Source organism: Heteronotia binoei, chromosome 9 (assembly GCF_032191835.1).
Source record: "Heteronotia binoei isolate CCM8104 ecotype False Entrance Well chromosome 9, APGP_CSIRO_Hbin_v1, whole genome shotgun sequence".
Classification (NCBI taxonomy): domain Eukaryota; kingdom Metazoa; phylum Chordata; class Lepidosauria; order Squamata; family Gekkonidae; genus Heteronotia; species Heteronotia binoei.
Window position 1 is genome coordinate 93,704,135 of NC_083231.1, and position 27,664 is coordinate 93,731,798.

At 41.1% G+C, this 27,664-nt stretch overlaps 1 protein-coding gene across 1 annotated transcript in view; it reads left to right on the forward strand.

Moving 5' to 3' along the window:
- The window catches only part of STPG2 (sperm tail PG-rich repeat containing 2), a 303,935-nt gene that overhangs the window by 83,953 nt on the left and 192,318 nt on the right, over positions 1–27,664 (forward strand). Inside the window, exon 11 of the mRNA XM_060247026.1 lies at positions 18,473–18,632. Coding sequence (XP_060103009.1) covers positions 18,473–18,632 — 160 coding nt within the window. The remainder of the gene's footprint in view (positions 1–18,472; positions 18,633–27,664) is intronic.

Here is a 27,664-nt window from a genome sequence, read left to right on the forward strand (position 1 = left end):
AACTAGTGATTGCTTTGATTCATAAAACGCTGAAGATGTTTTTAATGGGAAAAAATTCCTGTACTCATTCTGAATTGGAGAATAATAATCAATTTTTGTAAAATTAAGCCAACTTCTGAAAAAAAGACAACATATTAAGTTGTACAGTAGTGTGGTTATAAATATGGGATAACATGTATTTCTGTTATATGAAATATTACTGGACACATAAAATGAAAGTTGGCTTAAGATGGTGATATACCGTAATTTTAAATTTGTTTTGAAGAGCCTGGGTTTATGAAACCTCAAAATGATTTCTCTTTTAATAGTTATATAAAGAAGAGTTCTGGGGAAAAATGTGCTTTTTGATTTTTTTATAACATATAGTTGGACTCAGGAGTCGTTTTGTAGAAAAACAGGTGGTGGAGCTCATCCAGGGATTGTTATGCAGATGCACTTATTATTCAATGGACAAAGTAGGTAGGAGGAGAGGGGACCATCAGAAAGGTTCAGGAGCTGCACTCCTGTGAGCTCCTGCTGAATTCAAGTCCTGGTTGGCCTTCTCTGAAGTAGAAACTCTCAATCACCTAGTCCAGTGGGAAGAGAAGCAAACAGAAGGGGGGAAAATGTTTGTCACTGGAAAGAGAAGAATTTAGGATAGAATAAGGTAATGTGAAGCAAGTGAGAAACTGAAGACCAGATGTAATGTACTGAGAACCAAGACGGTTTGAAGGCAACATAGTTTATTCAGTAGCACATTACAAGAGAGGGAACACGCGGGCCGGGCCCCACTTATATACATTACCCGGAACAGCCCTTTCATCCGACCAGGCCAATCCTGGTCGGTCAAACTTCCCGCCACAGATCTTGATGGGCGGGGCGACTGGCGAGCTCCATCTGGGGACCCGGGGGTCGCCTTCAGTAGCGATCGCCATGTGGCCTGGTCCCTTATGTTCAATACATAACACCAGATTTGCAATTTTTTGTGTTCTTTGCCTTAAATTATCTGGAAGGCTCTCCATTCTGTCAGCCTCTGACTTGAAATGAGATGTCCATTCAGATGTGCTGCTTTTGCCAGGAACTACTGCTGTCCATTCAGATGTGCTGCTTTTGCCAGGAACTACTGCTGTCTCTTTCCCTATTCTCCTCAGATGCCAAGATCGACAAGGAGATTGACAACAGGCTGGCAAAGGCAAACCGTGCATTTGGCCGACTGCACAAAAGAGTGTGGAGCAACAAGCATCTGAAAAAAGGCACAAAGATCAATGTTTACAAAGCGGTTGTGATTACAACCCTCATCTACGGCTCCGAATCGTGGGTTTTATACCGTCATCACCTGCGACTTCTTGAGCGCTTTCATCAGCGCTGCCTTTGCACCATCCTCAACATCCACTGGAGTGACTTTGTGACCAACACTGAAGTCCTCAAGCGGGCGGAGGTTACCAGCATCGAGGCACTGCTGTTGAAGACGCAGCTGCGCTGGGCAGGGCATATTTCTAGGATGGAAAACCACCGCCTTCCCAAGATTGCCCTGTATGGCGAACTCTCCACCGTCCATCAAAATAGAGGGGCACCAAAGAAGAGGTACAAGGACTCCTTGAAGAAATCCCTTAGCACCTGTCACATCAGCCATCACCAGTGGTCTGACCTAGCCTCAGATCGCAAAGCATGGAGGCACACCATCCACCAGGCTGTCTCTTCCTTTGAGAACGCACGCATAGCTGGACTTGAGGACAAAAGAAGATTGAGGAAGAATCGCACTGCTACGGCGCCAGCCCTAAATCAGACTTTTCCCTGCAGCCGCTGCGGCCGGACCTGCCTGTCCTACATTGGTCTTGTCAGCCACCAGCGAGCCTGCAGCAGACGTGGACTATTGCACCCTTCTTAAATCTTCGTTCGCGAAGCCAAGCCGAGAGATATTGTGATGGCAGCTTACAACTTGAATAACACAAAAAAGGAGATCTATCACCTGACAGTTAAAATAGTTGTGAGTACTTTTAAAATCTTCCAGTATGGTGTGCGTAGAACAGGGTTTTGGGTAATGGAAAATGCTTTCAAGTCACAGCTGATTTATGACCTCATAGAGGTTGTTTCCCATTGCTTGCCTCTGCATAGCAACCTGGGGCTTCCTTGGAGTTCTCTCATCCAAATACTAACCAGGGCCAACTCTGCTTAGCTTCTGAGATCTGATGAGAGTGGGCTAGTCTGAGCCATCCAGGTCAGGGCAGAAGCATATATAGCATGGAAAGCAAGTACATCGTATTCCATGCCACTTCTCAGTTCTAAAAAATGCCAGAAGGAGAAAGCAACATATTCATATAACCCATCAAAATTTAAAACCAAAAATCTCACCAGCCATCAAAGTTAAAACTTGAGCAGCAAAACAATTATTGCAGATGTTAAAAAAACCTCCAAACCCACGAAGATTGGGGAAGGAAATAGAGAACAAACAAAACTTTAAAAGTCAGAGGCCACGTCTCTGATGGAATGGAAGCACTGCCAAGGAAGAATGTATGTCTTCATGGAAGGATTATGCAAGTTAACAAATCTTTGACTGGAAATGGATGTTATGGAGCACATCTCATCATTTTTCACCCCCACTTCTCTGTAGCAGCCAATGAAAACTGAAAAAGGGCTTGGAAAGCTTAGTTGTAGACCTTGCAGCAGGAAAAAGAAGGCGTAGGTGTGGGATTGCTGCTTCTGGCGGCAATCACACCCACTTGGTAATGTCTTCTTCCAGCCTTAAATCCAATTACACGCCAATGCTTGTGATATTCAAGAAGCATCAAAAGTATGACGGGTTTGAAAAGTTCTTGTGCACATCTGCTGATCCTCAATTTCAATTAGGCATTGTTGGGTTTTCATTAGTGAGACCTTTAAAAACGTATCCTCCTCAGAAACACCGACGAGAGCCCTAACTAGGATGTGTCACGGTTTTAGAAAAAAATTATAATGATGGAGTATGATGGCTATAAATAGATGAAGCATTTTAGTCATTTGCCACTGCAAGTCGTTTAATAATTTCATGCTGAGTCCCCTCTCAACAAATTTAATGAAAACCAGCATGACGTTGTGGCAGGTTCTATTGGATTTCTCTGCCATCTTCTTACGCTCCATGGTGTGAGTGATTAAAATAGCACCTAATAAACTAGTATTAACAGCTCTCCATCTTTCTTTCTTGTCTTACAAACTGACACAGACCTTTGTAGACTTTTCTCCTCCTTTTCTATAAGGTGTCTTTGTTGGTTTTTCCGCCTTCATTGTTCTAGTGCCTGGGAACTAGTAGTGGCTAAACAAGAGTTTTAGGGCACTGTTCATTCCAAGAACCAGTGTGAAGCTATTTCTGAGGCAATCTGAGTAGGAAGTAATGAGCTGGTTGTCAGCCTACTGTGAAACTTTATTAATCTGAAGAGACCCTTCTGAAACCCACTTGATGAGCCCAGGAGTAGCACAACTCTATATATCCATGTCATCATTTATTAGTCTCTTTGGATATGTGTGCTACATGGAGATTTATTAAGCCTACTTGCTCCCACAGATGATGATGTTTCTTATTTTATGGTTTGCTTTCACTTCTTGGGTATGTTTACCATGCTTGACTACTCATCTTGAAATAGTGATCTAGCAGTGACAAAAACTTCACATTGCTTTGCATTTAAGATGATTCTGTTGTCAGTTTTTAAAAGCAGAAATGGGTAAAAGCTTTCTTCCCCCACCCTCAGGCATAGTTTGGAGCTGAGCTTGGTGAACCAAGCTGTTGTGCCAAATGACTGAAAATTAGTTCAGTTTATTTTCTAGATCCCAATTCTGACTCTCAGCGGATTTGGAAATCCCATGAGGTTCTTGTTAAAGCCATTTAGAGCACCCGGTGCTTTCCAAAATGCTCCCCCTATTTCCACACACCTCCTATCTGCTATCCATCCCTTGTGTACCCCCAGTTTATATGGCTGAGGTGGCAGTCAGTGCTCTTGTTATGCCAGCTGGCAAGTGGTCAGAGAAGGGGAGAAAAAAGTGCATGCATTTCCACCCTCCTATGCCACTTCCTACCCCACTCCATCTAGTACCTCAACTAATATTTCAGCGATGTCTAAGGTAGCAGGAGCATCCTTAGAAATGTGCATTCTAAGACTACTTTGCTCAGGATGCACTTGGCAACTCAGGTACTGTCAAAACCTTGGGAAAGGAGGGAGAGGCAGAGGGAAATGCTGTTCTCTCTACCTTTGTGTTTGCTAATTTGCCTCAGAAGCAACAGCAACCAGTTTCAAGTGAGCAGTGGAAGGAAGATGCATTGTTTTGCCCTGGAGAAGAACTCAGGCTGTATTGCTCACCTTTTGTACTGAAGGTGGGCATTACAAGCGGCCAGAATTCTTATGCTGGGTTCAGAAATATATGCTTAAGCAGTGTCACAATTTAAAATCAGTTCCCACTGTTGATCCTTGCACTTTGAACATTTCTTCAGGAATTTAGGGGACTATCAAATGCAATTTCTGATGTGTTACGAGGAGTTGCCATCTGAACTGAAAATGGAAATAGTCCCGATGTGAGTGTGAAAGCACATGGCTTATGTGTATAGCTCTTTCAATCCTTAGCAAGGCTAGAAGAGACATGAAAGTCCACCAATGTCAACATTGTTATTTTGTTGGGACTTTATATAAATGTGTTAATGCCAGGTTTCAGTTCAGGCAAAGAATGATAGCACTTAAAGCATGTACATTACTAAACTTTCTCAAAATCCCTACACGTATTTCCATGAAATTCCTATATATGTTTTGCTTAATTTTAAGTTTTCATTTAGGTATAACTGGATAGGACTTATTTTGGATAGGCTTGGCTTATTTTGCAGGATCTGTGGCTCAGTGGTACAGCTTGTTCTGCATTCAGAAGGTCCCAGGTTCAGTCCCTGCAATTTCCAGTTAAAATCATCAGATATGTAAAATTGAGACACTGGAAAACTGCTGCCAGTCATAGTAGACGATGCTGACATTGATAGACTAGTCGTTTGACTTATTATAAACCAGGTTCATGTGTAGCTTTGCCACCATGCAAAAATTAAACTGTTTAAATTAAACAATTTAAACTACTTCAGTGAAAAAATATATGATTTTCTGAATTTTCATACTTTAACTATAATAGTTTTAACAATGCTTGAATTCCATAGGGTAGGACTTGTATGGAAAATGCTTCCATAATAGTGCAGTAGTGTGTAGAAGACTCTGTATCTGTCAAAGTTCTATCCCTTAATGCAGCTATTAAATGCATAAGTGCCCTTTTCCTGTATGGAATCAACCAACGTTATGGCACTTAGTCATTTATAGTTTATCAAGAGTTCTTTTTCTTTTAGCAGAATGAGCTGTATCGTGTGTCTTTAGAGAACAAGACCTCAATAGAGAAATCCTTTGGGCGCAATAAGTGCTAAGTTGCCATTAATAAGCAATTGATCCTGTAGTTGCTTATATTGATGGATGTGTTGCACCAGGTCTCTGATTACTGATTTAGAGAACACTGGCTCTCATCAGGGGAAACCCCTGGTTTGTTCTAAGCTTGAGATGGCATAAATCAAATCAGTTGGATGTCATTAAATGCCCCAAACACGCATAACTTTTACTGTAGGCAACAATAAACGATTCTACTGAGACTGTTATGGATTCCAAGGAGTTGTCACCTGACAGTTTTTGCTGTTTGTGTCATCAGCTTTTGATAAATGATTGGTCTTTAATAAAAACTAATTTTCAGATACTTCATGGCAATGCTTTGCCCATCATCATTCCTGGCAGTGTATCCCAGCCGATTCACTTGTGCAACTTTACAGCCAGAAAACTGCCATTAAAAGCTGAAGTATGTAACTTGCCCTTGACAAGCTGTTTGAAGATAGATGCAGTAGAGTGACCAATTTAAGGCAGACCTTGAAAGGATCCCAGGACAAGGTCACATTCAGCTGGGCAAAGAGTATCATGGAAGAGGTAACCTGATTAATTCTCTCAGGTTTCACATTTGCAGAAAGAAGAAGAAGAGCTGGGTTTTGTACCCCATTTTTTCTCTGCCCTAAGGAGTCTCCAAGTGGCTTACGATCACATTCCCCTCCCCTTACCACAACAGTCATCTTGTGAAGTAGGTGGGGCTGAGGGAGTTCTGAGAGAACTATGACTGGACCAAGGTCACCCAACAAGACTTCATGTGGAAGAGTGGGAAATAAAACCTGGTTATCCAGATTACACTCCACTACTCTTAACCATTACACCTCGCTGTCTGTCTATTGGATAAAGGACAGCCTGTGTGTGAATGTGAGATAGGATAGGGGTGGCATCTGAAAACCTGCACCAAGGTAGGATTCCACTTGTATACAGAACTGGGAAGAAAAACAGAATTAAAATCATGATCCTGTTGATTGAGGTAGTGTTGAAAGATGTAGGAAAGAACAGCTGAGAGCCCTTGGCATGCTCAGGTGAAAATAGATTCCCCATTGAAGGGAAAGCTGTAAATGGCTTACTAAACAGTAAGAGAATGCCAATGTTACCCAAAGAAGAGGTCTCCTAATTAGTTGGAGGAATTAGCTTAAGGAGCTAGAGCAAGAAGAGATAACTGGCATTCTCTACCACTGTTTACAGGAAAGAGAACTGTTTAAATAAACCAATCAGATGTTCAACAGGAAAGGTCTTAATTATGTTAAAAAGAGAAAGAACAAAACAAAATACACACAATGAACACCTCCCCCCCCCTCCCAGAATAACTAAGAGGAAATACAGAGAGGAGAGTGGAGAGAGATTTCAGAGAGGATGATAATTACCATTCTTGGAGTGGTAGTCGTCGTCTTCTTTGAAAATGCTCTGTATGATACGGATCATGATACATGTGCATGATACAAATCATGATTTCATTCTATAAAAATATTTTTTGCAAACTGTTAAAAACCTAAAAAAGCAGAGTGTGCATAAATATGCTTATGGGGCTGAAACTGAAGGGGAGGAGTCCAGCAGAACAAATCAATGAACTAAGAGTGCTATCCTAAGCGGAGTTACTTTCTTCTAAGCCTTTTACAGCTGACTAGGGGTGTGTGTGTGTGTGTGTTGGGGGGGAGTAAATCTCCTAAGATGATAGTGTTAGTTACTCAGTTACTTTGCTTTTTTGCTTCTCTGGGAACCATAACCTGGAGGGAATTCTTTAAAATTTCTTGTGTTGTAATTACAGCCTAAGAGCTACTATCTGTAGATAAATCTTCTTTTCACTGAGGGAAAACAGTTTCAGGGAAATCGGAGCAATGCATAATTTCCCCCAAATATGGTTTCATAGAAGACTGCAGATTTATACCCCGCCCTGCTCTCTGAATTAGAGACTCAGAGTGGCTTACAATCCCCTGTATCTTCTCCTCGCACAACAGACACCCTGTGAGGTGGATGGGGCTGAGAGGGCTCTCACAGCAGCTGCCCTTTCAAGGACAACTCCTGTGATAGTTATGGCTAACCCAAGGCATTCCAGCAGGTGCAAGTGGAGGAGTGGGAAACCAAACTAGGTTCTCCCAGATAAGAGTCTGCATAAGGATGTAGAATAGCAGAATATGAAGGCTCTCTGACAGGCAGCTTTCTTTCTTATCCCAACCCATGTTGCAGTCAGCTTTTAAAAGTAGGGTTGTCAGCTCTGCATTGGGAAATACCTGGAGATTTTGGTGTAGTGGTGAAGTGTGCGGACTCTTATCTGGGAGAACCGGGTTTGATTCCCCACTCCTCCACTTGCAGCTGCTGGAATGGCCTTGGGTCAGCCACAGTTCTGGCAGAGGTTGTCCTTGAAAGGGCAGCTGCTGTGAGAGCCCTCTCAGCCCCACCCACCTCACAAGGTGTCTTTTGTGGGGGGAGGAGATATGGGAGATTGTAAGCTGCTCTGAGTCTCTGATTCAGGGAGAAGGGCGGGGTATAAGTCTGCAATTCTTCTTCTTCTTCTCTAGGTAAACTGATCTCTGTTACCTAGAGATCAGTTGTAATCCCAGGAGAGCTCTAGCCACCACCTGGAGGTTCAGCCCTATCTAAAACTTCTGTAAGATTGTAGTGTTTATTGTTCCAAAATCAGCTGTCCCCCATTTCTACTGTGCAACTAATTGCTTTAGAAAGATACCATCATCCAGTTTATGAATACATTTTGGGTGACTTTACTACATTATAGTAAATAATACTATAATATATAATATATATAATGTATCTATATACATAGATACATTATATATGTATATATAATATATAAATATGTTGCATCTCTCAGCATGTTCATGAAGCAACTTCCAACAATTATTAAAATGACACAGTAATGAATTAAAAAGCCCACAGTGAAACAAATAAAGCTACCAATTACATCTAAAAAGCCCCCAGCAAAAATCCTTATAAAAAAGCAGCAGGTCATGAGCATGAGAAACAGCAACTCAAGAGGAGACCAGCTCAGCCTGACTGCTGCCTAAAAATCAGGAGGCTTGGTGGCTGATGAACCCATGGCAGGGCAGTAATTCCATAATCTGGAGACCACCCTGGATACCTGCTCCAAGTAGCCTTCTACCTCACTTCAGAAACCAGAGTAGGAAACAGAAGTGCCCCTTTAGCTGATCTTAATATTTTGCACTTTTATATATTGCACATCTTCTCTCTGGTTTTCCTGCATTGTGCAGGGGGTTGGACTAGATGACCCTGGAGGTCCCTTCCAACTCTGTGATTCTATGGTTAGATGGGAGGGAAGATCCATCTGAAAGCTACTGAAAATAGGATTTAATCTCATATGGTCTTCAAGGCAAGAGGTGTTCAGAGGTGGTTTGCCATTGCCTGCCTCCACATCACGCCCTTGGTATTCCTTGGAGACCTGCCATCCAAATACTAACAAGAGTCAATCCTGTTTAGCTTCTGAGATCTGATGAGGTCAGGCTATCTTGAGCTATCCAAATTAGAATCTCTCAGGGTCTTTTCTTGCTTAATTGTTACATAACTTCTGATGTGATAAGAGGATGAGGAATCTATATATACTAAGATACAATTAAGAACTTTTGTAATAGAGCAGATTCCTTTAAATCTTTTTGCCTTCTCCAAAAAGTATGAATATTATTCTGTTTTATATTTGGGAGATGGAAGTAGATCTGTTTGATTTCCATTTTACCTTGGATGTCACATTTTAATAGAAAAATGTAGAATTGTACTTCAAAGTGTTCAGTAATTTTGGGGAAGGTACAAAGGCATCTCTATTTTATTGTAATCAAATAAAAACACAACAGCAGCATGTCAGTGAAAACACCCCTAGATAATGAACTGTAAAAACTTGATTATGCTGATATTTCCATAGCTACATCAAAAATTACCACTGCATTTTTTACATTCCCTTTTTGATGTATTAAGCTGTAGATTCAAATGACTGTGATCCAGACGTTTAAAAATTATGCAGTGAATAATGCAAAACACAATTTAGTTTAATCCTATAAAATATATGAAAAAATTAAAAATAACTTTTGATCATGACAGTTTCTCCGTAGAATGAATGAGTGATAGACTCTTTTATAAAATGCCTCATCCTTTTATGTCCAGTATAGATATTAGTAAGATTACATTATACCCAGAACAAAAATTAATTACAATTACTTGTCAGTTTTTGTGCTTTTTGGTATTTGAAACAGAGTTCAAAACTCACAGAGAATATGATGAGAGATCTGAAGAGCTGGGTGGGAAAATTTTTAGATTTTAATAGGAAATACTTATCAGAACAGTAGGTCATCTGAGATGGGCATCTGATTTAGGGGAAATCTGCTAGCTCCTAATATCAGGCCTCAGATTCAGCAAGAGCTCACAGGAATGCAGCTCCTGAACCTTTTTGAGGCTTCCCCTTCTTCCTCCCCACCTACCTTGTCCATAGAATAGTAGGTGCAGCTGCATAACAATCCCTGGATTAGGAGAGCGGGCAGCCAGTCAGCTACCAGGAGCTTTGCCAAGCCCCCAGCAGCCCTCATTAACCCCTGGAGATGCCTGCACCACCCTTTCTCCACTTCTTATGTGATTTTGGGAAGCAGGTGGCTTGCCAGTCTTTTGATGGGGCTGGGGGGGCAGCCCTGGAGAGCCCCAGGCGAGCAAGTCCTGCGTGGGCTGGCTGGATCTCTAGCCAGCCCAAGCAGGCCTCAGTCACCTGGGGCTCTCCTTTTTTGTATTGGGTTGCTTTTGGCTGGTGGGTGGGATATGCTAATGAGTTATGCTATAAGCTCTACCACCTATTTTTCTACAAAATGATCCCTGCCTAATATAATAACTCATTAAGCATATCCTTTAGGGGGGTCAAAATGGGCTGCTCCTCTCTCATGTACCAATGAAAAAGCTGGTAGGATTCAGCAGGGGTCATTTTGTAGAAAAAGAGGTGTCAGAGTTCATTAGCACAACTTATTTGCATAACTCATTTGCCACACACCCCTGACATCACTGGAAGGTGTACTAAATTATATAAGCTCAACATGTACCTTAAAATGCTTCTTGAATTATAATTGTCATAATAAAACCTTACTCCCCATACTTTTTAAATGACTTTCTCCTATGTGGCCACAGTGGCACAATGAAGATTTCCATCTGTCTGATTTATATTTTTTGGTTACTTTTCCCTTCCCCAAGACTGTAAATTCCAAAATCACATGGTCAGTACTACTGACGGGGCCCACTACTTTCACACCAACGAGTTCTTCCCTGTTCTTGAGAATCAAGTCCAAGATAGCAGATTCCCTTGTTTCCATCTACTTTCTGGAAAATGAAGTTGTCAGCAAGACAAGTCAGGAATTTATTTGACCTTTTGTCTTTAGTAAAGTTGGACTTCCAACAGATATCCAGGTAATTGAAATCTTCCATGATCATTGTGTCCTGCTTCTTTTAGAACTTTTTAATCTGTTCTGGAAGTGTTTCATCCAAGTCCTCTGCCTAGCTTGGTGGTCTACAGCAGTCTACAACCCCCACCATATTTATTTTATTTTATTTATTTATATTTTATTTTGTTACATTTGTATCCTGCCCTACCCTGGCTCAGGGTGGCTAACAGCGGTTTAAAACAACATAGTGTTAAAAATGGAGTCGCAATAACTCATTAAAACATTTCATACAGGTTCATACAGTTCAAACATTTTGTGCAGTTTCAGTAGCACTCCCTAGAATCCAAGATGGCGTGATTTTAGTTCTGATTGAGTGCTACATATAATGATGTTGTTAGATGTTAGATGGAATAGTGGTCGCCTCCCTGTTAGATATGAAAGCCAATTTAAACAATTCTGTCAGGCCCTGCAGTATTGTGACAAGTCCCACAAAGCCCTGATGTTTTCAGGGAGGACATTCCACAAAGCAGAGGCTGCCACAGAAAAGAATCCTAGCTCTAGTGCTGGCCAGCCGAGATTCTTTTAGCCCAGGGACCATGAGAAGATTTTGTGAGCTTAATCTAAGTGCTCTCTGAGGCTCATATGGGGAAGGGCGGTCCCGGATAATATCGTTATTATTTCCAACTCGTTTTATTTGTCTGTTCCTTTTAAATAAGTTGTACCCCTCAGTCCTAATATTCCAATTGTGAGTGTCATCCCACCAAAGTTTCAGTAATGCCTATTAGGTCATAGTCCCCTTCCTGTGTTAGGACTTCCAGTTCCTCCTGTTTGTTTCCCATACTTTGCACATTAGTGTAGAGACATCGAAGTCCTGTTTTATATTTTTATGTGCCCTGAGGTTTTCATTTCTGTACTTACCTGCGAGTTAATGTTACCTAGTATACGTGCCACTCTCTGCAAAACTGTAGTGTGCTTAGAGTCAGTTTGGTGTAGTGGTTAAGTGTGCGGACTCTTATCTGGGAGAACCGGGTTTGATTCCCCACTCCTCCACTTGCACCTGCTAGCATGGCCTTGGGTCAGCCATAGCTCTGGCAGAGGTTGTCCTTGAAAGGGCAGCTGCTGTGAGAGCCCTCTCCAGCCCCACCTACCTCACAGGGTGTCTGTTGTGGGGGAGGAAGGTAAAGGAGATTGTGAGCCGCTCTGAGACTCTTTGGAGTGGAGGGCGGAATATCTTCTTCTTCTTCTTCTTCTTCTTCTTCTTCTTCTTCTTCTTCTTCTTCTTCTTCTTCTTCTTCTTCTTCTTCTTCTTCTTCTTCTTCTTCTTCTTCTTCTTCTTCTTCTTCTTCTTCTTCTTCTTCTTCTTCTTCTTCTTCTTCTTCTTCTTCTTCTTCTTCTTCTTCTTCTTCTTCTTCTTCTTCTTCTTCTTCTTCTTCTTCTTCTTCTTCTTCTTCTTCTTCTTCTTCTTCTTCTTCTTCTTCTTCTTCTTCTTCTTCTTCTTCTTCTTCTTCTTCTTCTTCTTCTTCTTCTTCTTCTTCATCTCCAGTTATTGGCATCATACTAGGCTATGATTTTTGTCTCACTCTCCCATATGATTTATTTTAAAGCCCTCCTTATTAGGTTTGCAAGTCTCCTACCAAACACATTTTTCCTACCCTCATGAGGTGCAAACCATCTCCCAATAGAAAAGCTTCATGTCAAAAGCAAATGCTCTTATATTCTACTGAAGAACAGAAAGCAGCTAATGAGAAGAAGAGGAGGAGGACAAGGAGGTTGGATTTATATTCCATGCTTCACTTGGAGTCTCAGAGCAGCTCTTTCAAGAACCCAGGGTCACTCAGCATGTGCATGTGGAAGAGTGGGGAAGCACTTAGTTATCCCAGATTAGAGTCCGTGCATGTAACCACTACACCTAAATACACCAAAAAAGAAACCAGCAGAAGTAAATGGTCTCAATATACCTTTAGATCCCTGAGCAAACACAGCTTTTGTTTTGGCCAATGAAGGCCAAATTGCATGTTATAAGGAGGAATGCTTACAGATCTGGGAGGCCAATTTAATGTTTTTATATCTGGTTGTTCATTTATTGACTTGATTTTATATTGTTACCTGCTTTTGGTCCTGGGAAACTCAGGAGAAAGGGAGGAGTATAAATACTTAAAAATAAATAAAGTAGTCAAACACAAAAAGGTTTTAAACCCTCCTGCTGCGCTTATCCTTGTCCTTGCTGCACTTCACAAAAATTTAAAAAGGATTGATTTATTATGTATGGGGTTGGATCCAGCCAGCTTTATGTAGGTCCCATGATCACCAGCATAGCGTTTTTGAGTGGTTAGTGGGGGATCTCTTCTTTTCCCAATTGAAAAACTGTCTGGAGCCATCCCAAGGTGTTGTTGATCTTTGAATATGTCTGAGCCTTGAGTTGTGGATCCAGTTCTTCGTTCTTGCTGCCTCTGTATTCAAACATGAGTATAGCTCAAGCTTTTAATAAGGTACTTACTAAGGACGGGCATGAACTGAATTATCAACCAAAGTTCTCAAACCTCAGTTGTGCCATTCTGCCCTCATGAGCCCCACAACCCCCCCCCCCGGTGGGTTCGTGTGGTTTGTATCAGTAGGCATGGTGATGCTGGTGGTGGGGCTTAGAGAAGTCATTTAAGCTGACTGCTGACTCTTTAAATGCCTTCTCCTGGCATGGCTTGCAAAAAAAAAAAAAAGGGATTCCTTTAAATTGTTTTCAAGCTGCGCTGCTGCAGTATGACTCACAAGTTAATTTAGAAGGCATTTAAAATATAGGTACCTGGAAAAGATAAGTATGGAATCTTCACACATATGTTCTCCTTCTGGTTTGTTTAATATTCTATACCATTTTGCAACAGAGAAAATTCTGGTGAGAGTTTTCACCTTGCTTTGTGAAAGATAAAACATAGAGTAAATACTAGAAGCACCATAGATTGAAGTCTTAAACTGTAAATTGCATGCCTCATTACTTCTAAGACATGCTGTCAATCTGCATGGCTGATTTGCCTGGGATGAAAATTACCTAGTAGATGAAAAACAAGTTTTAATTTTACAATATACACAAAATATTTAATGTGCCCCTTGCTTCTTAGTATAATTTGAAGTGTGATTAACCTTTCCATCGCACTTTGAGCATTTTGAGAGAGTAAATTGGAACAATTGCAACCACACACTCCCAAATGCAGTAGTAGAAAAGTGACATATTACTGTAAAGTGGTTTCTTCTTTATATATTTAATACTTTAATGCACTATGTGACTCTCCTTGAAACTCTATATGCATCTTTACATTAATAAATGCACAAGTGACTTGGTTGTGTTGGCCGTCTCCCCACCAGGCTAACTATTGATTTGTGCCTGGATTCTCATTACAGTATCTGATGGCACTGAAAGTTTTCTGTCCCTGCTTGTCATGGATTTGAAGGTGGAGATGATACTTGATCTCTAATGCTGCTTAGCTCAGCTATAAGCAAGAAAAATGCTGAAATATTTGGAATATGGGACAATGGCATGTCAGTTGCCCAATAATCTCACCAGCCAAAGAGAATCTGATGCTGAGTAATTCTTTTGCCAGAAGTGATGGAAGAGTGCTTGCTGAGGTTTTCAAACAGCTCACTGCTGGGACCCTCCAAATATACTTTCTTTTTGTTAGAGAGCCCCTGGCTCTCTTGCTTAGGTGTTATGCCACAAGATGCTGAGGTGGTCAATAACATCCCCCCCCCCCCACTTCATAGAAAAATAAAATATCAGAGTCAGCTTGTTATTTACTGCCTTCAGCCAAGAAGACTGGTAACAGTCACTGAGAATCAAGGGAATTAGGCCCTGAGGATTGTAATTTAGCTTCAGCTGGAGGTTTATGGAGGCAAGCCTCTTTAGGAGGTTGAAACTTTAACCAAACAAGTCTCCAGGTGCAAAGTTGTATTAGAGATACAGCAAAGCATTTGGAGGGCTGCTCTTAAGACTTTCAACGGCACTCACTCCAAGGGTGCAAAGCAGGAAGATGGAGGCCTAAGTGTTGTCCTGTATAAAAATTAAGCCAATGTTTTGGCCTGGACTAATTTAAGAGCAGCTAGTATGTATTATCTTCCCTTGGTGCATGGGGATTTGACTATGGTGTGGGCAGGTTTTTTGCCAGCATTAGCTCTGTATTCACAGTGTGCTTTGCTCGCCCCAGAGGTTTGTAGTACAACCCCCGGATACTTAAAACTGGTCATATGTTCTGTCTTGTGGCCATTGATACTCCACTCTCTGGTTTTCGATCTCTTGCCAAATGCCATTATTTTAGATTTTTGATAATTTATTATTAAATGCTCTATATTGAAGAAGTGGTTGAATCACTTTAGGGCTCTTCTGAGGCCTACTGGGGTTCTTGATAAGATTACTGTGTCATCTTATAATAACACAGAAATCTTTCAATCGGATAACTTGGGGGTGGTGTGGATGGAAATCTAAATTATTTATACAGCTGACCATATTGTTAATATAGATGATAAATAGTATTGGGGCCAGAATGCACTCTTGTTTTACTTCCTTTGAAGTTGTAATTGAGTCTGACAGAAGTCCTTTCCTATTATATCTGACCTTAACAGAAGTGTTAGAATGTAAGGCTCAGATTAAATATAGGAGCCTACAATCAATAGATGTTGCTTCTAATTTGTCCCATAGTTTAGTCCTGGAGATGGAGTCAAAGGCTGTTTTATATTCTATAAAAACAGCATATAATGAGACAGTACTTTAGGATTCATATTTTTTGATTTAATGCTACATGATCAGACAGTGATCTAAGGTAGCTCTTCCCCCCATAAAGTCAGCTTGTTCTTCTGTGATTATACTTTTTTGCTCTAAGCAGCATTTGAATTTGTCTAAAAGATGACTGGTGTAAAGTTTACTGATAGCAGTAGGCAGGGTGATTGACCTATAGTTAGCAGGGTCATCCCTCCACCCTTTCTTGAAGAAAGGTATTATGATTGCCAGTCCCCAGTCTTCAGGGATACAGCTAGAAGAATCAGTATAGGAGAAGAACAATGCTACCACTCAATGTTTTTTAAAAGCTCTGAAGGAATTCTATCTATGCTGGGAGCTTTTCCTTTTCTAAGTTGGTTAATAAATGATTTGACTTCTTTTACAGAGACAGTTCACCAATCTATCTGGTCTCCAAGAGTTCTATATACGTAGTCACCATGGTTGCTTATCTCTTCCAATTGGAGATTCCTAGTCAACAGAGGGTATTCTCTCTTGCCAGATGGCAAGCACTCTCCTCTGTGGTACCTGAGGGTTGATATAAAAAGGTCCCTATGGTAGATGGGACTTGCCACTATGGTACAGAGGAAACTGAAAGAGTAGAACACGTTTGTCTTCACTGCCCTTTTTACCAAAAGAATTACTCTGGGTTTATTCTTCTTTTGTTCAGCAGATATCCTGATCATTCGGATTTGACATATGCCAGATTGCTACTAATAGGTGAAAACCCACAGGTTACAGATCTCAGTGTGAAATTTTGTACAGGTGCTTGCAGAATTTGACAACATTTTTGGTACTGAAGAATTTTAATATTGTAGTAATTGTTCACCTAAAAAATAATTGTACACCTTCTCACTCAACTAATTAGTATTTATCTACTGTACTGTGTCTATACCTATACTGTGAATTATATGAAAATATCAAAGTCTCAATAAAAAAGCTTCTGCCTAGCAGAGGAAATTGATCTTCTAAGCAAATCAAATGCTAGGAAATCCAAGAGGCTGGCATATCATCCAATGCACCAATGTAATAAAGTAGGGAGCATATCAGGAAGATTGTTTTAGTGGATCCAGATAATTAAATGTGAATCATTGACCTAAAATACTTCCAGTTTAGAAGATGCAGCTGCTTTGAAATTGGTAATTTCTTTGTTGGCTCTAGGGACAGGACTTTTAGCCCAGTAATGAGTCCAGGGTATCCAGTATAAAACATCTATTCTCAGTCCTCTCTTTCCCCCTTTCCAGATTTACAGTAAGGCACTTCTGGCACTCCACAACTGGGTTTTCACACAAAATAAGATAGTTTAATATTTGGATGTTCAGATGGAAGCTGTATCTGATGTTTTAAGGCATTTGCGTTTTAAGCCTGGCACTTGTATCATTTGATAGTTAGCCTAGAATTATTACCATCGTCATTAATACTAATGTTTCCTTGATGTTGATTAAAAATATTAATTTAGCAACTTAGCAGAAAGAGTTTATAAATGATGGAAGACTAAATGTTTTGGCTTAATTGGAAACTATTAAATCTGAAGTAAACATGTTCATCTTAGATAATAAATTAACACTCTTCAGTTGGGATGAAATGAGAGCTGTTAAATTAAGAATTGCTGAATAAGGAAATACATTATCACTTCACACACAGTATATAAATGTAAATAATCACCTATCTTAAAAAAAGATAAATTAAAACTTATTAATGTTAGACACCCACTGCACAGTGTTGTATTCCTTCTGCCTATAGTACACATTTGTTCTTGAAAGTAATGAGTTCTGAGTTTGTTATTTCTCTTCAGCTCTGTTTATAGTGATAAAGGAATGTGAGTTGTATTTAAAGGGTTTTAAGTTCTAAAAAAGTGACAAGCATCCTAATCTTACAGACTGGGAACCTCTAATGTTGTTGAGCATATAGGTCCTTTTAGAATTTTGAGAAAGGGTAGTGGCTGACTCCATGAAATGTCTCCCATGGGAATGGAGTCAATAACAAAATGCTGGATGAATCTATAAAATATCAGAAGGTTCTGAGTCAAATGTTATCTTAAAACAGAGAGATCCCCTTCTGAATGGGCTCTTCCCACAGACCAAAGGTGATGTCTCCTGCTCCAAGAGGCAAAGGAAAGCCAGGGTTAACTGTTGACTTAGAAAGGAGGCACTGTTTGGTCTCAGCTTCCAGAGAAAGGCTGCTAAGATGGAAGACACATGGAAGTCTATGGCTAAGCTGCAGGCATACAGCTATGATTCAGCTGCTTACAGTAAGCTCAGAGTTTTGATAGTAAGTCAGCTGGTGGAGAATTTCCTGAAATTCTTTGATTTCCCCGCACCCCTCTTCTATTCAAGAACTTTTGTATTTTATCTTCAAGATTTAACAATCCAGAGAACATAGTGATGAGCAGTGTGGCATCTGTGGGCACCATGATTGGGATCACTGGTATTGATGGCATACAGAAGCACATTGCTGAACGAGAACTGTCCGATCTATTTTTGTTCTTACTCATAATTTACATTCTCAACGATTACCTCCAGTTACCCTATGTGCAGGATTGTCCCAACGTCTCTGTCTCTGTAGTGTTTTAGGCCTTTTGAATTCTGCAGAGCTGAATTTCTGCCAGTCCTTTAATCTGTCCCCTCCCCTAGTGATGGTGACTGTTGCAAACATAGCAGTGTTGACTAATGATGCTGTCTGAAGGTGGTAACATGGTTTAAGGCACACTTTCAGTGCAATTAACTTGGGTTCCTTTGGCACAGTGGTCACATTGCATCCCATCCTAAATATTTGTCACCACATTAGCGCTTGTGAACTGGCAGTAAATCTTTCTGGTAACAGATGCTTTTTTGCTGCTTGTCATCTATTTCCAATCAAGTTACTATTGTGCTTCCTGTAACATGCACACTAAGCATCACAGTATTTCAACAGACACTTCCATTTCTTTAATATTGCAGGAAGCTCCGGCACCAGGCTCATATGAGGTTCAAAAATCATTTGCAAAATCACAAGGGAAACGCGAGTATATGCCTCCTCGAAGCTTGGTGGCTAAAAGAAAGCATGCTTCTTTTCTCAGTGGAACACCTAGGCAAGATTCGCCTAATTCCAAGGTACCAGGTATGTTGACTACATTTCTTCCCAAGGAAGCTATAACTGCCAAAGAATTAAAGAGAAAAAAAGCTTTTGAGGTCTCTGCATTGCCTCTGATAACTTTGCTTTTTAGCTGATTAAAACAGAGCTAGTATTCAGGATAACATTCAAGGCAGTTTTTCATTTACACTAGAATCAATATCAGCTATGTTGTGGTGATTTTTCTAAGTGTGGAATTAATACGGCACAGTATGTATTTTTTTTTAAAGCAAGCTGACCTCAATGCAAATTTTTATTTATTATATTTGTAGTCGGCTTTTTAGTCAAACATTTTGTTTCTGAAGTGACTGACTGATGATTAAATGCTAATTGGATCCATACAGGTGTTGACCCTGTGCATTTGGCTTGTTGTTCCTGTTTTGTCTCAAAATATCTACATCATGTTACATGCTAATTTGCTTTTCAGCCATGTCTGTAAGTTTGAACAGTTCAAAGTTTGAACAGTTTTCTTCCATTGTGCTGTATATGAAGAATTGTGCTTGTGCACAAAAGCTCGTACCTTGAATAAATTTTACTTGGTCTTAAAGGTGCCGCTGGACTCTAACTTTATTCCATTAAATTACAATGCAGCCTAACAACTATAATCACCTAAAATTAATTTCAAAATTAAAGAAGTAAGCCATACTACTAATTTCAGCACATAAAATACATAGTAACAGCAGGAAGTACATTAAGTAAATTAATTCATTGTATCAGATTATAAGAGCTGTGTGAGGCTTTCCCTTTGCTTTTTGAGTTCACCCACCCTTTGCCATTCTGGATGGGTTTTGGCCTGCCTCAGAATAGGAAGGAAAAGGGGGTTCAAGGCACCCTGATCCTCTTCTCTCCAAGTGAGCATACTCTTGCTCTCTCCCTCTCCAGCCCTGGGTGCTCCACCCAGTTTTTCCTCCCTAGCCTGGCTTGAAAACTTGGAAGCCTTCCTTGGATACCACCCTTAGCCCAACCCCCTGGACCATGGGCTCCAATCAGAGTTTGGCCCCATTACAAAAGAAGAATGGATACCCATTCTCAAGTCTGGCAGTCCTTTGCTCTTCCTCCTGGGCTTAAACTGTATAAAGCCCAGCCTCCCTCTTCCATCTTCTTACTCTGGCCATTGACCTTCACCTTTACAGGCCATTGCTGGGCGGTACAGGTCTCCAGCTTCCTCTTTAGCAGCAGTGGGGGCTACTACTTGGCCCACGGGACTGGCCACTATTTCTGGGTTCCCTGCTGCCTCCGTCTCTGGCAAGGGCTCTCAGGGTACTCAGTTGTTCATGGCTTGCCCAGTAAAAAGGAGGCTAAGTTGAGGATGGAAGTCAGGCCTGGACAAGCTATGATAAAAGTTTTTGGGATGGGATCTTATGGATAATTTTTGAATTAACAGCTATACAATCAAAGCTTTTAAGGGCAACTTTTCTATTTTATTTACTTTTTTTGCTATTTATTTAGAAAACCTTTGATCTATTGCTTCACATACTGGTTTATAGACAATTCTTAATCAGGATTTAGGTATTTAACGGAAATGTTTCACCAAGAGAAGCATGGGTTATGTGTTATGTCTACGTTGGACCAGAATGAAGTGTTATGAGCAGTAGGGATTTGATCCATCTAGCTTTTCCAGCTCTGTCTCACCTAATACCCCATCTGTCCCACATACCTTTTGTCCACCCCATATGCCCCAGCAGAGCCTTTTTGGGGTCATAGGAGACCGAGAGGAAGGGACCAGCCCAAACTGTGGCCTCAAGAGGAGGCAAGCCATATCTGACAGTCACTTGGGCAGCCAATACCAGGGGCAGAGAGGTGGGGTGGGAAGGCCCAGGGAATGATATCAGAGAGTACAACAGCTGAGGTTGGGGAGGAAAAGGAAGCTGGGCACCCACATCAGGCAGATGGGCACCCAGCAGGGAGGAGGAGGAGGAGGAGGAGGAAGGCAATGTTGGAACCCCCCTCCTTCCCGTTCTGAGACCTCTAGTTGCTCTCTGAACCCACAAAATGACAGTGGACGGAGGCAAGTCCCTGGAAGGGCAGGTAGGGGCATGACAACTACTTATCTATCAAAGGTTTTAATGAATGAAGTGGTGAAAATATGTTGAATATGTTAGGAATGATAAAACCAGTGTTGTAGTCAAAATAGATTAGTTATGACGTTTGACACTTAAAATGATGAATACAGTTGTACCCCAACAGAAATCAGAACAATTGTATTTTATAGATAATACCTTAAAAGTATAATGAAAGGGATGAAGAGGAAATTTTCACTGTCCTATACATTATGTATGACACGATTGTCGTTTACAAACATAATTATGTTGTATAACCTTTTTTTTTCTTTTTTCCCTTTTCTTTTCTGTGCCCCCACTGTTTCCCTAAAATTAAAATAGAAGCTGTTGATAGCCCCATATCTTTGGTCTCTTCTCCTGATTAACTTTCCTTAGCAGGAACAATGTAGGTCTTCCCCCAAGTTCTTCTTTGCGTTCGCTGAAGCACATCCTTTGTGTTTGTGGAGCTTATCACTTGAAGCACATCTCTATAAACTGAACAAGGATGAGCACCCTGTATCAAAAGTTATAGCCATGCAATTAAGCCTTGTTTGCATTTGTTTTTCAGCATTTCTAACAGTTTACTTAAAGGTTGTTTTGATTTAATGGGACTGTGTAATTGTGATGTTGCTGTAGGGAAGCTGTGGTTTCAAGACCTAGATTGCTTTTCAGTCCCACTGCAGCTTGATCCTTACTTATTTGTACCATGGAAGGATTGCAGTACGGTCAATAGAAATGACTTCCGCTAATTTCAAGAAAACCCTTGCAATGCAGACATTTTTAATTGATCTCATGAGAAAACCTAAAGGTAATCTAGTGATAAGGTAATCTAGTGATAAGAAAAAAAAATGGAGACTGGTAAAATAGGTAGTTAATCTTGAACTTGTTTAAGAGTTTGAACTGGTCTGTCCCATTCTTTACCAGGGGCTGTCCTGGTGTAGGAGCTGGGTAGTAGGAAGCTGTCCAGGACTAGCATGAGCTAGGTTGTGTTGTTGAACCAGCAAACTCAGGAGCTGAAGTAAAGGCTTCTTATAGGGACCCACGTTTCCTATAGCCAAGGTTGGATTTTGGATCCTGAAAACAGATAAATGTTGGTGTTTTTCTATATAAGACGGGAGTGAGGGGTGCCTTGAACTGCCAATCATGTGTTCCTTCCCAGGGCCCTTATTCAATCCTGGTTCTCCACTTTGTTTATTCTTGGGGTCATGGGGGAAACTCTGGCCTTGCTGGAGATGGCCAAGTCCACCCTTGATTTTGTTGGCAGAAACAACAATGGTGCACAACCTGATTAAATAGTAGATAAAGGTTTATTTAGGAGCTAATATACTTGATAGGGAAAGGGAGAGACAGTTTCCTAACTACATCCCTAGCTTTTTGTGGTCATAAGAAGATCTGAACGTTGAGATCCCCTCAGTCACCATGACTAGCAGCTATTGATGGACTTCTCCATTCTTCTCTGTTTCCAATCTCTGTTTTCCACTGCCTCTTGAACAGGAGCCTGCTGTGGTAGGGGAGATAGAAAGGTCCTTTCCTTGGAGACTTTGGGATGCAGGGAATTTCTACTGAAGTGGGGACAACAGGGACTCCTTAGCCCTTAAGGAGTCCTTATCCTATATAGAGGTGCAGTTTGGGCAGATCCTGGAGAGGGATAGTTGCTCATTCGTAGAGCAGCTACTATGCAGGCAGAAGTTTCCACATTCAAGTTCCAGAATCTGCATATCACAGGCCTTGACACCTTATCCCTGAGGATGAAGGGGTAGATCAGGGCTATAGCCCTTAAAAAAGCAGCAGCTCAGTTGTGGAGCCAAGGAGAGAGCCAGTATGGTGTGCAAAAGTGAGAGAGGAGCAGACAAGAGGGAGGCCAACCTATGGAGCAAAGGACTCCTGTAGTGTAAAAACCTCCTTGAGAGAAAGGGCCTGCTTGGGAAGAGAAACAGGGAAGCAGAAACTGGACGTGACCAAGGGCAGGAAGGATAAAAGGCAGTAACTGAAAAAGGTAAAGGGAGTAGCTGGCTAGAAGTTGGAGGAAGAAACTGTAGCTAGCTAGCCAGCCTTGGGGCTTTTACAGGCCAGGGGACTAGCAGGCCTCCTGCTTCTTGGAAAGCAACATTCCTGTTCCCAAGAGAAGCCAAGAGGGACTGTTCCACCTGATCCAGTTAGAGTGGCTCACCCTGACTTAACCCTGCAGAAAGGGTGCAATGGCCAGGACTGGAGCTTAAGGGAAAGCAGCCTCAGCACCTTGCTTGAGAGCAAGTAGAGCTGATGAGAGGTATTGTGGTTGGGCTACAGGGTGGTGCCTCACCCCTAGAACTGGCATTGTAGAATGCAAAGTAACTAAAATGCCACGGTTACCTTTTGAATTTGTTGATTTGTCTTTGAGAAGAAAGTGACAACTCCACAGATGGGTGTGGGGGCATCACACTCCAGTTAAAAGGAGCAGCTAGCAGGTAAAGGGAGAGTCCCTGGAAAGCCACTGCCAGTCGGAGTAGACAGTACTGATCTGGAGGTATCAGATGGTTTGACTTGGTATAAGGCAGATTCGTGAGTTCCGTCTTGCTCTGTTGAAAATTCAATATGATAATTTGAATAATTATAAACAATAACACTTGGGAATAATACACAGTAGGCAACAATCTCAATAGCTGTGTGTGTATGTGTGTGAGTGTGTGTGTATAAAACAGAATATGTACAATATGAGTATTCTTTGGGATTTTTGCCCCTTCAAATCTTACAGTTGATGGAGCATCAGCTTCCCTGTCAGTCATGGGACCAAAGTTTAAGAAAGCTGGCCGGCAGTAGGCATGGTTCTTTTGCACAGATGTGGAAGGCTCTTTGAAACTGTGGACTATTGGTTGAGGGATTATGTGTCAGAGCAGCCAATATAAATTTTGCTGTACCTTTAATCAATGATAAGTAAACATATTCCCAGTTTTTCTGGCATTCTGTGATGAAAAATGTGAATCAAAAGTAGAATAACTCCAAAGGGTTGGCTTGGCTTTGAAGCTTATGAAATGTATTTCAGTACTGAAAATGAGCCTTCTATCTTAAGAGAGAAGATTTGCCACTTGGCATTTGCTGCACTGGAAACAAGAGCTGTTTTAATCCTACACATTTGTGGTAATAACCTATTTGGGGTGTGTGGGTGGGAGGAGTGATTGCATGTTATGAGGAATGTTATGCAGGAGATCTTGTGCAGTGACGTATATGTAGCTTGTGATGTCTTGATCAGGGAAAGCATAATTTTAGTGCTGTGAGATGGTTGTATTAAATAAAATGAACAGACAATAATAGTGTCAGCAAACGTTTGTGTTATGTTAAAATTGTAGATTCCTTATTTTTTTTAAAAAAATCCAAATTTATGAAATGGTTTCATAACATGAGTCATATTGCTTGAGAATACTCTTTTCTTGTAATTACGTTTTTCTCCAAAGTTTTGCAGATGGTTTTATGAAACATTTCCAGTTGAAGTGCAAATGTACTTGTAACAGTGGCTGTTGTAGATTTTCCGGGCTGTGTGGCCGTGGTCTTGGCATTATGAGACCTGACGTTTCGCCAGCAACTGTGACTGGCATCCTCAGAGGGGTAACCCAGAAAACTGGAGTTCTCTCTGGGTCAAATTGAGAAGAAGTTGGTAGGCATGTAAGTTATATCTACTCAGGCAGGTGGGGTACGGTAGATATAAATTACATGAGTAGATATAAATTACATGCCTACCAACTTCTTCTCAGTTTGATATAATCTTATAAATTATATGAGTAGATATAAATTACATGCCTACCAATTTCTTCTCAATTTGATATAATCTTATATTTATTCATTAATTCATGTGTACCCCACCTTTCTCCCCAGTGGGAGAATGCTTACAGCATTCTTCTCTTCTCCTCACAGCACCCCTGTGAGATAGGTTAGGGTGAGATTGTGTGATTGACTCAGTAAGCTTCCATGGCAGAGTTGGATTTGAACTTGGGTCTCCCAGATCATGTAGTGGCAAACTGTTATTCATTAAGGGCAAGAATGCAGTGTGTTGCTATGTTTGCATGCACCCTCTCCTCCTCTCCTTCCCTTTTCTTTCTCCCTTCTTCTGCAAAAAGAGAATGATTGAAAGCTTCATGGCTTTGGAAGCCTTTAATTAAACCTCAGTTTGTTGAGATGTCCTAGTGCAGGCACCTGGGCAAAATGGAATTGGTCTCTTCCCCATGTTGTATCAGAATTATAAACTAGGAATGAACAGAGATTTAGAATTCCAATTTGTGTGGAGGAAACAAACTGCAACTTGCCCAGGTGTTTGCATTCAAACATCACAATAAATTGAAGTTTGATTGACTTCCCCAGTAGGAAGTTTTTAGTTGCGCCCTTGAGGTGGGGTGAGGGATGCATGCAAGCACAACAAGCAGGGATTCGTGCTCATCATGAATAAACAGAGCCTGGTGGAGTCATCTGGATGCGACCAGTGTTCACATATTGATCTCATTCATCATTATCTCCATTTCTTTGTATTTGGTAGGCGATACGAGTCTTATGCAGCGCAGAGTATATCTTGTGTTTGATGTTTAACAAATAATTAGTAATAATGTGGAGCAGTGCACTTCACCATAATTCACTCATTGCCTTAGTTACAAAAGCCACTGTTTGAATTGCCATCCCAAACTCATTATGTTTCTCAGCACATTCCCACAGGAAATTACTTTAGGTAACAAATAGAATTTATCTTCAAAATTAATTGGACAGATCACATGAAGGTAGTTGTGTCCACTTTCTCTGACTTCGCCCAATACCTTTTGATATAAAAGTCACTGTTGTGTGAAAACTAATTATTTCTTCTATTTGCTTGTTGGCTTGTAATATTACATTCCAAAATAGTTAGAAGTCTTTAAATCAGGGCTGAGTTCTCAGGCCATTGCTGTAAAAGTAAGCAGCCCAACTCCCGAATAAAGTGCTTGTGCTGCAATGTCGAATCTTGTTCATTACTTGACAAATTCCACTATTAAGTCTCTTTCATTTCTTGAAACACTCCGAACTTGGATTGTTTAAAGGACCCCTTCATACCACCTCTGATGGAGCCTGCTGGCCTTTTAAAGTCCGTTTCTCAAAGAAGGGATTGAATGAGGTCCTGAAGAGGTTAGGGCCCTGCGAGATCTATTACAGTTCCGTAGGGCCTGTAAGACAGAGCTCTTCCACCAAGTCTTTGCTAAATCTGTTACCTCTGCCTGGACAAACTAAGCTGATACCTTATCTGGACAAAATTGAACTGATCATCATAGAACTTGGCTTTTAGATTCAAATTACATCTGGAGATTATCTGAAGAGGACTGTTATAATGCCATCACAAATATAGTCCAAATATAGCACTTAATGTTATTGTATTGGGTGTTTTACGTAGTTTTAATGCTGTAATTGTAAATGTGATTTTAACTGGTTTTAATGTATGCAATTTTGCCTATTTGCCTTGTTTGCTGCCCTGAGCCTGCTCTGGTGGGGAGGGTGGGATATAAGTAGAATACTCCCCTGCCCCTCAAACTAGACCTCAAGGCATTCAGCAGATATCATGCATGCAATGGTTCTTGTGCATGCATGTTGCTTTGCAGAGGTTGTCTTCTCTCTTAACTGACTTGAAATTATTTGTGTGTGTGTGCGTGTGCATGAAGGCATTTCTAGTTGAACATCCAGATCATCTGGTAAAAAAAAAATGACAGGGTGGCAGATCCTGCAAGTGTGGTGCTTGAGAGCTCTCCACTGCTTGGGTCCATGTCCAAAACACTTGCTGTAAAGGTACCTCCACATCTATTTATTGACTTACTTCACTTATATTGCCTTTGTTCCATTATATAACTCAAGGTAGCATACACCAGATTCCCAGGCAATGGGAATCATCTAGGCAATGGCCCTCCCCAGACCTTCTTAGCTTTAGTGAAACTGCATTAATACATGCCAGCCAACCAGACCAAGGGATGCATAGCTTTAGCCTTTTGTCTAGGTGAGAGATATCAATAGCCACATAACCTCCCAAATCAAATTATGTATAGGTCTAGATGTTAGTAGGCATGGAAGTATCAAGAGCTGTTTTGAAGACTTTAAGTGCAACTTATATAAGAACAAGGGGTCATCAAAGAAGGGGAATTTCACAAAAGGTGGCTTGTGTAAATGGCCATAACGTGTACTTTTTGGGAATAATCTTCGTATCATAGCCCATCTTTATGGTGTGTAATAAAAAAAATGTATTTTAGTACATTAATGTGGCAGGCTACCTGGCAATGACCTGCCTGGTAGACACAACTCTGGGCCCAGTAGTAGGACTCACTTGGATGGATCGGAGGCAGGAGAGTGCTGCCATGGTAGCCTCAGCAATAGAACAGCTTAGGGAAGCTCAAAAGGCATAGAGACAGTGGGCTACCCTGGATGAGAGAACAGTGACTTTCTAGGCCCAGGTGTTTTAAGGCAGAATGTGGCTAAGTAGAGCAAGGAACAGAGAAGGGGGTGGGGAGCTTAGCTCAAGTGCCAGGTGTGAAACTGGGGCTATAAAAAGAGAGGAAAGGGAGATGGGAAGAGGCTTCTGACTGGAGACAGAGGGCCCAGGAGTCGAAAGGAAAGCCAAGCCAGATAGGGGGAAGAGGAGGGAGAAGAATTGTCTTAGTGAGGTGTCTAGATAAAAAGGCAGGTTGCAGTATTGTGGCTTTTCTCCTTTGTAATGTATTGTAACCCTGAAGTGGGTGAAGATAACCATGCCTTCAAGTACCTGGAGCTCTCAAGTGAAAATAAAAACCATCTGTGCAAGGAAGCAGTGATGGGGTGGCTGCTTTCAAGACCTCATGGACTTAAAGTATGATGTTCTCTTGCCCCCAGAGGGTATCAAAGAAAGTTTGTATTTTACCACTCTGCTTAGCAGTGTTGGATGCTTTGCTTCAGCTGTAGGAGGCTTCCTGTGATGAAAGTGGCTCTTGTCTGGAGGAAAACTCACTTTCATCCAAGGAAAGCTCTTTAGCC